We start from the raw sequence: 12,707 nt of genomic DNA on the forward strand, positions 1-12,707 counted from the left end.
ATAAGTAGTTAGCACACATTGTAAAGGACCATTCAAGGTGAAGTGGCCCTTTAACACCTCTGCAGTCATAAAACAAAAAGAGGGGGGTTCCTGGGTTACAGATTATTGTAGTAAGCCATAAATCCAGAGTCTCTGTTCAGTACATGATTTTTAGAGTCTAGTAATGAATTTAAACTTCCAGGCTTGTCTTTTGATAGTGTTGTGCACATTTCCTTTGAAGATGAGGACTGATAGGTCAGACAGAGTGATCGCTTTGTGAGAAGTGTTTGCCTACAGGTGACAAGTTGTTTTTTGTCTTTTATCATTTTCCTGTGTGAGTACGCTCAAGCACGCAATGATTGTCTGGTTTCTGGGGCATTCAATGGACTGGATGAGGCATATCACGTGCTGTCAAACACAAGTAGGAGCTGTGGAAGGTGTGTTGTGTGTGGGGGGTGCCAATCATCGCAGCAGTGGAGATATGTCTGCAGGTTTTGTATCTGTTGTTCTGACAGGACCTGAAGCTACTTTGAATTGATGTGTCCCAGTCTGTGGGGAGCTTGCTTTTGATGATGAATGCGGAGAGGCCAGGGGGCTGCCTCAAGGTCAGAAGTGGGAGTTCAGGAAAGGCCTCCCACAGGATGGGGTACCCATTGAATAAGGGTTGTAACTATTAGAGGATACCCAGCATGGGCTCCAGTATGTGGTGGTAGGCGACAACCAGGGACATGTGGTGAGAGGGGGTCTTATCTCTGTATTGAAGCAGGCTCTCTCAGGGCATTTGGGTGGCCCATTCCATGACATGATCCACTTCTTTGGTGGAGTGTCCCTGTCAGGCAAAGGCAGCCCTAAATGTGCCAAGATGTACATCCTGGAGCACATCTCCTTGGAGCTCACTCTGTGGCATCACAGATTTTTTGGTGTGCTTGGGGTGGCCACTGCATCCATGAAGGTAGGCATTGTGTTCTGTGGGATTTTTGTATACAGTTGTCTACAGGGCTCTACTGCAGAAGTCAACTGTGGTGTCCAGGAAGTTGATGCTAGTGTGGGAGTGTTCCAGAGAGAGTTTAATGGATGAATGATGGTTGTTGATGTTGTGGTAGAAATCTATGAGGGAGTTTACATATCAGTGATGTATTTCACATATATTATTGGTTTCCTGGTGCATTGGTGCAGAATATCTTCTTCAAGGAGGTCCATGAAGAGGTTGGCATATTGGGGAACCACCCTAGTACCCATGGCTGTTCCCATGGTTTGAAAAAAAAAAATTAAAAGTTATTGTATGTTGTATATAAAATTGTCATGAGTGAGGATGAAATGGATGAGTTTGGCAATGTATTTGGAGCTAGATATGAGGATTGTCCATTGTCTTGTAAATATTTGAGGCAGAAAATTATGCCATCATTGTGTATAGGCAAATGACATCCATGGTGGCAAGGATGATGTTCTTACCGAGGTTAATATTGCTGAGTTTGTGGAGGAGAAAACTGGCCCTTTGTGGGGTGAGTGATTTGAGGTCAGTTTCTATGAACCCTGATATTCCATTAGTAAAAGTGTCATAGCCAGATATAATGGATTTATCCAGGTTCCCTTGTTTGGGTATCTTGGGAAGCATGTAGATCTCTTGAATGGGTTTGTGGGGGATGAGTTTGTAGACTCTCTCTTGGTGTTGTCTGGGGAAGGTTTTGAGGATATCCTTAATCTCCTGGGTAAACTGTGGTGTGGGGTCGTCTTGGAGTTCTTTATCATAGATTGTGCTGGAGAGTAGTCAGCTGGCCTTGTTAATATAGTCCTCACGGTAGAGGACTACAATGGCATCCCCTTTGTCTGCTAGTTTGATCATTATCTATTAGATTTCAGGGACTGTATGGCCGTCCTCTCGGCAGTGGAGAGATTATGGTGGAACTGATGTTTGTTAAGGATTTCATAGTCAATTTTCTTCCTGAAGCATATTTTCTCTCTAATATCCTGGGACTGAAACAGCTACAACTACGCCTGCAGACTTTAGATGTTCAGTCTAATCCTAGAACGTATCTGACTAAAGATTGTTCTTGCCCTCCTAACCCCACAAAATAGTTTACTACTGGAATCAAGGTAACTCTTTTCTTCTTGAGAGACTGCCAAACCATTACTTTGCAAGAGTTGGTTTGGGTGATAATTAAATGGAAAACTGATCAAGCTTCTTTAGAAATGAAAACTTATGGAAATAAATCTATCAAAATGAAGTTCAGTGCCATTGCTGTCCTCTGTTCACCTTTAAATTCATCTTATGGCATTTGTTTCCTGAAGTCATTCATTTATGTGAAACACGCACTTAAGAGAAAATTGTCTATTGCAGATGCTTTAACAACTTCTAGATCAAAAGTTACATTTCCCAACACGATATCCTTCAAAAAGACTCATACAGAAAATTAAACTTTTGTGGTCTGCAACTGCTACAATGCTACATTTACTAATAATTTTCACTTTTTTAAAAAAGTATACTTATTTGCCGTTAACACTGCTAATTCCCAAGAGAGTCTGAATTTTCAGATTGTCCCAGGTATTATAAATCAAATAATTTTGTGCCTCTCCAGTAAGCATTTTCAAGGTACTGTCTGAAACACAGTTTAAGTGGGTGTAACAAACCATCTAAGTAGTGTGGCCTACTCTCTTCCCCAACTTAAGACAAAGATATTCCAAGTGCTTGTGAAAATTTAATTACATTCTCAGAAGTGGATAAGTAATACAACAGATGTAGGTTCAGTGAACTTGAACCATAAATACTATAACTACGTGGGATGTTTAAAAAACGAGGGAAGACCCAGTGGGGGGAAAAGCCTGACCTATTCATTGCTTTTCTTTGCTTCAATTTAGAAAATTCACCTGGTGAAAACATTCCAGAATATGTATTTAAAACATTTACCATACATGTAGCTGCAAAGATGTAGGAGGCAGTTTCAAAAAGAGTAAAATTGCCAACAAAATCATCTTGATAGTTCAAAAATAAAAGCAATTTTGAAGATGAAACTGTTGATGAAAAACATTTAAATCTCTGAGCCCTAAATTGTGGAATCTTCCCACTATTACTACATCAACAATTCTTTGAGTTATCCACATTGATTCACATGTAGTCTATGCTTATGTCCTTGTTTCAGGAAAAATACTTTCCATACGCAAATTAATCTTGGCCATATATTTAGTAATGTGCAGTATTTCAACCCCATAGTAATTGTAAGACAACCAACATTTGATAACATTTGCAGAGAGTTAAAGAGTGTGATCTGAAAGCAATTTGGCACATCAAAGCATGTTTCTTTCAACATTTTGGCTATTTGTAACATTTCCCAGTTATGGGGACAGATCAAAGAAAGAAGCAAATAGAAACAAAGTATCATGAAACAGCAAAGTGTGAGGAGCTTATGTACTGATCTAAAAAGAACCACAACAACAATTCCTGTTTTTGTGCTACAACTTTGAAGGGATAGTCTAAAGAACAGTTCTGAAAAAGTTGCTACTCTGACAGTTTGTTAGTCTATTTCAATTGAAACATGGTAAACACATTCAGAGCAGAATGAACAGCTCTCTTCCCTCACACGTGTTTCTGTTGCAGAGTTTTAAGAGTCAGACTATCAAACATTAAGGGGAATGATTAAAAAAATCCTTATTCCCCTAGAAAGGATGTGCACACTGTACATATGGCTTATAACACAGCCAGCAGAACTGGCCTGGAAAGAGTAAACTAAGGATGGAGCAAAGGAGTTGTCACTCCTCCAATATTGGCTTGTACCTAGATTAATTCAACACCTTCCAAATTCAGAATTAAAAGGAGGGGGAGTATTATTTTGGCTTTAATACATTATCTAGATCATTCAAACTAATTAAAGCGGAAGGAAGAAACAGACCAGACCCCCCCCCCCCGCCCCTCCAAGTAGTTTTATTCACTTAGACAGGAAATAGTTTATTGCACTATATAAATGCACAATTTCAGTAAGAGAAGCACATGACTAAAAAGGTTTATACCAGAAAATTAGATGTTTAACATTTTGTTGAAAATTTGCAAAAACTGATTTCTCTCTCTCACACACACACAAATGGGACTCCTCTTTCCCCTTCCCTCTCCCCCCACATAACACGTCACTTTACTAAATAGGATCAATTGGGAATGAAAATTAATCTTTTTCAAGCAACTCAATTTCATTCAGATGGAAAGGGTTTTTTGAATCAAGACACTGTTGGCCATTGCTCAAAAAGTGAAAATTTCTCAGTCACAAAAGTAGCTCTGAACAATGTTTTTGCACCAAAAAGTAAGCGGTAGTCATTTTCATAAAGGCAAATAACATTATGGGGAAATCGTAGCATATTCATTACTAACGAAGGCCTCACTCAAATAAATGCTAAAGTTCCTAGAGCTAAGGCTAAGACGATTGAGGAGGTATAGTGTAAGAGTCAATAAGAGTAATGTTGGATTTGGTTAGCCTTGGAGGAGGAGACAGTACATGATGAATGTGTTTTTATCTCAACAGTAGGCAGACCCCCTGCAGCATGTAAACTTCAATCAAGCCTCATTAAACCAAAAAACTAAGGTTCTTTTGCAGAGTTACGATCATAAAATACCTTGAAGACAAGCTTACATTCCTTTCTCACCCTATCTCACATCAGATATGCCAATTGTGGGAGGAAAGAGCTGTCCAAACAAGGATGCAGAAGGTCCTTAATTTTAAAAATATGCACAATAATTGTAAGATGAAAGTTTAAAACTGTAAGGTCTTCAAATTATAGCCTGAATAAACTAAAATATAGTTTATGCATAAAAACTATATTTTTTCATTGTTTAACAAACATTTAATAAGCAAAAGTAGTTTATATATCAGATTTTTATGAAATTCCATGAGACTTTCTCACTACTTTTCTGGTTTCTATATGTACATACACACACACACAATATGGTGGGTATAAATGGTAATCTGGCTCCTTTTTCTCAATGTGTAAGGAGTAAAATTATCAGATCAATCTTATACAATGAAGAAATAAATGATGGAGTATTTCTTTCATCCTTCACTCAGGACCTTATGTTACCACTTTCAATTGCCACTTGTAGATTTGCATTATTGTATTTTCTCTTTACAAATATTACTGTCCCCATCTTGCCTGCCATGTGTCAGAGTCTGTTATTTTAAAAATCAAACTTAAAAAACAAAAAAAAGAGAGAAATCAGTCAACACTAGCATAAATGCCACATACAAATCCAGATTTGGAAAAATATTTCCACTTTGCTCTGGCAGAATTCTTCTTTCAACCTAGCTACTATCTCTCGGAAAGGTGGATTAATTACATCATCAATGGAAAAAACCCTTTGTTGATGTAGTAAGCATCTACACTACAGTGGCAAAGCTGCAGCATTTGTAGTGACATCGCTTAAGATTCATACATTACAAATGGCTGAATAGACTTTATGTACATCTAGACAGAAGCTCTGGATCCCAAGTTACAGTTTAAAGTGAGTCTCAAACTCATACACTGTAAGGTCAGAAAGGAGCAACTGAACATCTAGTCTAACCTCCTGCACATTGCAGGCCACAGAACCTCATCCACCCAACTCCTGTAATAGACCCCTAGCCTCTGGCTGAGTTACTGAAGTCTTCACATCATGGTTTAAAGGCTTCAAGTTACAAAGAATTCACCATTTGCACTAGTTTAAACCTACAACATGGGGTACAGGTCACTTGCAGAAGATGGCGAAAAAACCCCAGGGTCTCTGCCAAAAATTCCTTCCTGACCCCAAATATGGCAATCAGTTAGATCCCGAGCATTTGTGCAAGATCCACTAGGCAGACCTAGGAAAGAATTCTCTGTAATAACTCAGAGCTCTCCCCATCTAGTGTCCCATCTCCAGCCATTGGGGATTTCTGCTACTGGCAGTCGCCTATGGGCCACATGCCATTGTAGGCAGTTCCATCATACCATCCTCTCCATATGTTTATCAAGCTCAGTCTTGAAGCCAGTTAGGTATTTTGTCCTCTTAGGAGGCTGTTCAAGAACTTCACTCCTCTGATGGTTAGAACGTTCGCCTAATTTAGAGCCTAAATTTATTGATGGCCGTTTATATCCATTTGTTCGTGTCTCCTTATTGGCACTTATCTTAAATAACTCCTCTCCCTCCCTGGTATTTATTACTCTGATCTATTTACAGAGAGCAATCATATCTCCCCATAGCCACCTTTTTGTTAGGCTAAACAAGCCAAGCTCTTTGAGCCTGCTATCATAAGGGAGGTTTTCCATTCCTCGAATAATTCTAGTAGCCCTTCTCTGCACCCTGTATCAGTGTGAATTCATCTTTCTTAAATATGGGAGACTAGAATTGCACACACTATTGAAGATGAGATCTCAGCACTGCCTTGTATAATGGTAGTAATACTTCTATGTCTCCACTGGAAATACCTCGCCTGATACATCCTAGGACTGCATTAGCCTTTTTCACGGCCACATCACATTGGTGGCTCAATCATCCTGTGATCAACCAATACACACAGGACTTCCTTCTCCTCTGTCGCTTCCAACGGATAAGTCTCCAGCTGATAGCAAAAATTCTTGTTCTTAGTCCCTGAATGCATGACCTTGCACTTTGCATCCCATTTCTATTCCTCCAGTTTACAAGATCTTCTTCTATGATATTCTGGTCCTCCTCCGTATTGGCAATACTGCCCAACTCTATGTCATCTGCAAAAGTTGATTAGCACACTCCCACTTTTTGTGCCAATGTCAGTAATAAAAAATGTTAAATAAGATTGGTTCCAATACCGATCCCTGAGGAACTCCACTAGTAACCTCCCTCCAGCTTGACAGTTCACCTTTCAGTATTAACACTGTAGTCTCCCCTTTAACACATTCCTTATCCAGCTTTAAATTCTCATATTAATCCCTATCTTCTCCAATTTAACTAATAATTTCCCATGTGGAACTGTATCAAATGCCATGCAGAAATCCAGGTAGATTAGATCTACTGCATTTCCTTTGTCTAAAAAAAAAAAAAAAAAATCAGTTATCGTCTCAAAGGAAGATATCAGGTTGGTCTAGCATGACCTGCCTTTTTGTAAAACCATGTTGTATTTTATTTCAATTACCATTAACCTCTATGTCTTTAAATACTTTCTCTTTCAAAATTTGTTCCAAGACCTTGTATACAAACTAACAGGCCTGTAGTTTAGGATCCTGGATCACGTTTTTACCCCCTTTCTTAAAAATAGGAACTATATTAGCAATTCTCCAGTCAATCTGTTTACAGATTCATTAAAAATCCTTGCTATTGGATTTGTAATTTCATGTGCCAGTTCCTTTAATACGGCTTTATGGATCAGTTACAAACATACTGAAAAAAAAAAAAAATTAAGAGTAGCTCAAATGAGATGGCCATAATCCTGGTAACCTTGTTCATTGCAAATGGTCACAATACAATCAAACAACTGTAGAGATTAATGCCAGTATTTTCAAACCTGCAGGCCTTAAATTAGACCACATACTAGAAGTGACCTGATTTTTCACGGGGGCGGGAGGGGGGGAGGAGGAGGGGAAACCAGTCAACTTTTGCTTAACTATGGAATTAAGGGCCTAATTTTAGGCTGCAGGTTTGAAAATATTGGCCTAAGCCACTAGTGGATTCTGTCTAGATTGAGTTACTTTATTTGATGAAAAAAATGTTTTGTCATAAAGAGAAACCCACAAGGTTATAATAAAATATTTGTCTATCACTGTTTGCAATCTCAATATTATCAGCATAATCAAACAAATTAATTTTAGGAGCAAAACCAACTTCTCTTTTGGGGATGGGGAAAGCACAATTAATTTATTACTGTGAAATTTTAATGAACTTTTCAGGATATGGTATCAGTTCAAACACCAATACAGATCTATTGAAATTTTCAGTGATCAGTGTCAACAAGTAAGCATTCTTTCTTTAAGAAGGCTGCAGTCAACTTGCAATCATCTATTCAGCTTCAAAACACGAGTTTCAGGTAGTACACTTGCCCTTCTTCCCCTTTCCAGTTTTTGCTGCATCACTATCACATTTCCCTTTTATGTTTTTCTTGCTCTGTTGAGATGTGAAAAACTCCCACAAAGAGGGGGAAATTACTGCACACAAAGAGCAGATATATGCACAAAGTAAACACAATGAAAAAATTGAGGGGAATAACTATTTTCCTCCAGTCTCTGTAAACTATCGTCATTTTAGATGTTACTTGTAGTCAGAAGTAGACAGTGTCCTTGTAAATGATAGATTGCATTAGTAACAGCATGTCCGTATAGCAGACCAATAAGTCAATTATAGCATCTAGCTGTGAGTTCTCACAGAACCTCCGATTTATACACAAAAGAAGATATTAATGTCTATTTGGGATTCAGTACAGAATCCGTCCTACCCCAAGTATGCTAACTCCATTTCTGAGTGATGTTCATAATAAAATATGTGAAAGGCAATTGCTGGATTTGGAATGCTAAAATCCAAAGCTAATGTCAATTAAGAGTAACATATAATTAAAAACAGAAACCTGGACAAAAATATTTCTTGGAACCATCAGCTTCCCTCATCAGAAAAACAATCTTCTAGTGTCTCTGATTTTGCATTTATATACACAGTTACATTGCAGGCACCTCCTAAGTAAATGTACTAATGAATTTCATTTTTCATTCTTAAAGACATGTTCCAGCACACTTTTTGCACTTTAAAAATAACTTGATAGAAACTGACAAGTTTTCACCACCACCAAGGATAGGATTGTTATCCACTCTGTCAGACTCAGGACCAAATGTTTCTTATCAAGAAGAATGTTTGGTTCAACTGGTATTATAGTAGCTCACCACAGTACCTTGTCTACATGGAAAATTAAATCCAGTTCACAGACATTTTCAAAACATTTGTCTAGTGTTTCCACGAATACCTGTGGAAGAAAAAACAAAGCAAAAGGTCAAGGTTTAAGAGCAACTCAAACATTTCATTATTTATGAACTTCAAATGTGGCACATATAGGAAAATAGAGATCATGTAGATTTTACAAGGCCTAGTGTATCTGAAAAACATGTGTGGTTAACACTATTATTGGGATCCTGTATGCCGGCAGGCCCCAGGAAAAAGAGTATGTGAAGTAAGACAGCTTCTAATACAACTCTGCAATGTGGCCAAGGGATTACACACATACAAAAGTTAAAGAATATTCACACATTGAAAGAATACTCCAAGAACATCTATACTGCAATTTTATGTAGTTGTGATCTGAACCGTTTCTTCTAATTTTACTGGGATGCCAACTATCCAGTAAAAATGAATTTCAGCTGTTTATTTTTACCAATTAATTATTTGTATTCCAGTAGCCCCTGAGGGCCCCAGCCTGCTTCCACTTCTCTCACAGAATCTTGCCATTTTCTTCCAAGAGAAAATTGTTAAAATGTGATGCGACCCTCCCACTTCCCTTGGCTTGCTTTCTCTTCCCCTCCTCCAACTCTCTCCTCCTCCTCCCGTCACAGAGGCAGAAGTTTCTCATTTAATTTCCTGCTCCATCCCCTCCATTTGCCCCAGTGACCCCATCCCATCATTTCATCCCCTCCCTTATTCTTCTCCTTAACCTCTCATGTTCCTTTGGTTCTTCCTCCCACCCCCATAATACAAGCATGACTTAGACTCTCCCCTCCTAAATAAAACACGCTTGACGCCACTTGCTTCTTCAACTACTGCCCATTTCCCTTCTCCCTTTCAACTCTAAAAGCATGGAATGAGCTGTCTATAACTATTGTCTGAAGTGCCTCTCCTTCAAATCCATAACAGACTGGTTTCAGCCCCAGCACTCCACTGAAATCACTCTTGCCAAATTTTCTAATGACTATGTCCTAACCTAAGCTAAGAACTTGTTCTCCATCCTCATCTGTGAGGGTTCCAGAAGGCTCTGTCCTAGCTCCCCTTCTCTTCTCCCTTTGCATCTTATCTCTGGGTAATTTCATCTACAAACACAAATTCAATTACCACATCTCTGCTGAGGACTCATAGACCCACCTCTCTGCTCAAGACCTGTCTCCTTCTGTCCAAACTAAAATCTCAGCTGGTCTCTCTGACATCTCCTTGTGTATGTCTTGCTGTCAGCTCAAGCTCAACACAGCTGAAGTGGATTTTAATCTTCCCCCATACCTTTCCCGTTACTTTCTTTCTCAATCATTAGACAACACCACCATCCTGACAGTCACTTAGGCCCATAACCTGGGTGTCATCTTCAAAGTGAACCTCTCTTTATGTCTAAGTCTTGCAGATTCTTTCTGCAAAACATCTTAAGATACAGACTTTCCTCTCCATCTATACAAATAAAATTTTCAGCCAGGCTCTCATCATACCATGTTGCAATTACTGCAAGTTCCTTTTATCTGGCCTTGACAAATGTAATCTTGCCCCACTCATATCCATTTAATATGCTGCTGAATGGATCATTTTCTTAGCCCATTGATTTGGCCAAGTTGCACTTCTCTTTACATCCATGCACTGGCTCCCCCTTCTTTATCGCATCAAACATATGCTGCTTGTATTAACTTTCAAAGCACTTCACAGTCTATCGTCTCTCAGTCACTACTGAGCTGTTGACACTTATATCCAACTGGCCCATGCCAGCCTCCACTGAAATTTCTGAAATTTTCAAACAAACATTGTGCTTTCTCCCATGCTGTTTCTCATGCTTGGGAAGTGCTTCCCATAAACATCTGCAAGGTTGCCTGATTACCCATCTTTGCTATGATGACTATAAAAAATTTGACAACAGTTAAGCCGCTAATGTGCTGAGACCACTCTCTATCATGCTGACCAACACGGTCTCATTGTTTCCAGCTGTATACCCATCTGTTGCCTCTGTCTTAGACTTAGAACACATGCTTTATGGGCCAGGGATGCCTTTTTGTTGTGTGTATGTTCTGCACCTAGCACAGTGATGACTAGGACTCCTAGGCTCTACAGGAATACAATAAATAAAATAATCTGCACATAAATTAAAAAAAAGGATTAAGGTCAAACGCCTGATTTTGTGTGTGTGTGTGTGTGTGTGTATATATATATATATATATATATATATATATATATATAAAGCCAAATCAGTTATTAACAGTTTGCTTTAAATACAATGCACAAGGTTTCATTTTTTATCGTTGCAAGTCCTCCTCATTATTTGCAAAGGCCTGTTAATTACTGTGCAAGCCAGACATGCCTTTCTGATTTGGGATAGGAGATCACACCACATAAAATTTCAATTTTGAGCTTATTTGAGCCCAGTCCAATAAGGAAATCTTCCATGTCCCTAACCAATTTTCCTACTCAGCCAGAAAGGGGTGGGGACGAGGGGGGATTTTCATAAGTTCCAACCCTACCTCATTGAAAATCAATGGGAAATTTACCACTTCAACACAAATGCTAAGGGCATGCATGAAATTTTCAAAAAGGTCTTTTACTCATAACATGTTACTATTAATTTCCATTTTAAAATCAAAACCAATTTTCTCTCTAGTGGAGTTACAGAAGTACCATTATTTAGTACCAGCACTGAATTTAAGCAAAAAATACTGGAACTAACTCCACAAAGAGGAGTTGAAGACCAGGCTCCCCATGCACTGAGTGGGGAGTTAGGCACCTAAGAAAGGGATTCACAAAAGCCAAAAACTGAGCAGGGAGCTGCCTAAGCTAGCCAGTAGAAAATGCTGAACCGGGGCAGGGCTTAGGCCCTTCTCCTCAAATGTAGTTAGGTTCCTAACTCCAGCTCAGAGAACCTCTCAACTGTGAAACCTCCTGGTATGGGCAGAGGGTGAGGGATTGACTGACTCTATAGCCAAGTGGTTAGGGCACTCCCCTAGGGAATGGAGAGTCAGGTTCAAGTCCCTGCTCAGATACATTATTATTTATGCAAAGTGGAACAGCTTCAACAGGAGAGACAGAGATATACCATACTGTATCCAATAGTCTGGTGAATAGGGCACTCACTTGGGATGTTAAAGTCCAGGGTTCAAGTCCCTTGCTCTAAATCAGGCAGAGTAGAGATTCAAACCACATACCGAGTAGGGTGACCAGACAGCAAATGTGAAAAATCAGGATGGGGGTGTGGGGTTATAGGAGCCTATATAAGAAAAAGACCCAAAAATCGGGACTGTCCCTATAAAATCGGGACATCTGGTCACTCTACAAGTGAATGCTCTAGCCACTGCAATATTGGGTATAATGGATGCACACGCAACTCCCAACTACCTAGTTCCCGGCTATCTTTTATGCAGGGCCTGATCCAGTAAGCATGCTCAGAATAGGTCCCCCGGGTAAGATAGGTAGGGGAAGGCCTAGTTTGAGAATTCCATTAGGACTTAGGTATGAGCTAGGGTGCTAAGTAGCTCAGGGCATCAGGACTGTGCATGCCCACCACTGCAAAGTAGATGCCTAATGAATTTAGGCAACTACAGGGTTAGATGGCAGCGAGCAGGGGTTGAAGATTTCAATGGTGCCTAAAGGTTTAGGTGTCTATGCCTCTTTGTGGATATAGACCTGTGTTATTTCTTAAATGGATTCAATACAAGAGTTACTATGACAATTAACCTTACAAATAAATATCTTACATTTAATTGAATAGCACTTTTTAAGCATGAAGAAAAGAGGCATCTTGTTGGGGTTACTAATTTTCTTCATATAGTTAACTGTTAAGACACAAAATGTATTCTAGAAACACGGCAAGTTTACAAATGATTAG

At 39.2% G+C, this 12,707-nt stretch overlaps 1 protein-coding gene across 2 annotated transcripts in view; it reads right to left on the reverse strand.

Moving 5' to 3' along the window:
* Nucleotides 1-12,707, reverse strand: part of AP3S1 (adaptor related protein complex 3 subunit sigma 1) — a 40,772-nt gene that overhangs the window by 11,697 nt on the left and 16,368 nt on the right. For both annotated transcript variants that reach the window (XM_054033074.1, XM_054033075.1), the window contains exon 4: nt 8,823-8,894. In XM_054033074.1, the coding sequence (XP_053889049.1) occupies nt 8,823-8,894 (72 nt within the window). The remainder of the gene's footprint in view (nt 1-8,822; nt 8,895-12,707) is intronic.

Source organism: Malaclemys terrapin, chromosome 6 (assembly GCF_027887155.1).
Source record: "Malaclemys terrapin pileata isolate rMalTer1 chromosome 6, rMalTer1.hap1, whole genome shotgun sequence".
NCBI lineage: Eukaryota > Metazoa > Chordata > Testudines > Emydidae > Malaclemys > Malaclemys terrapin.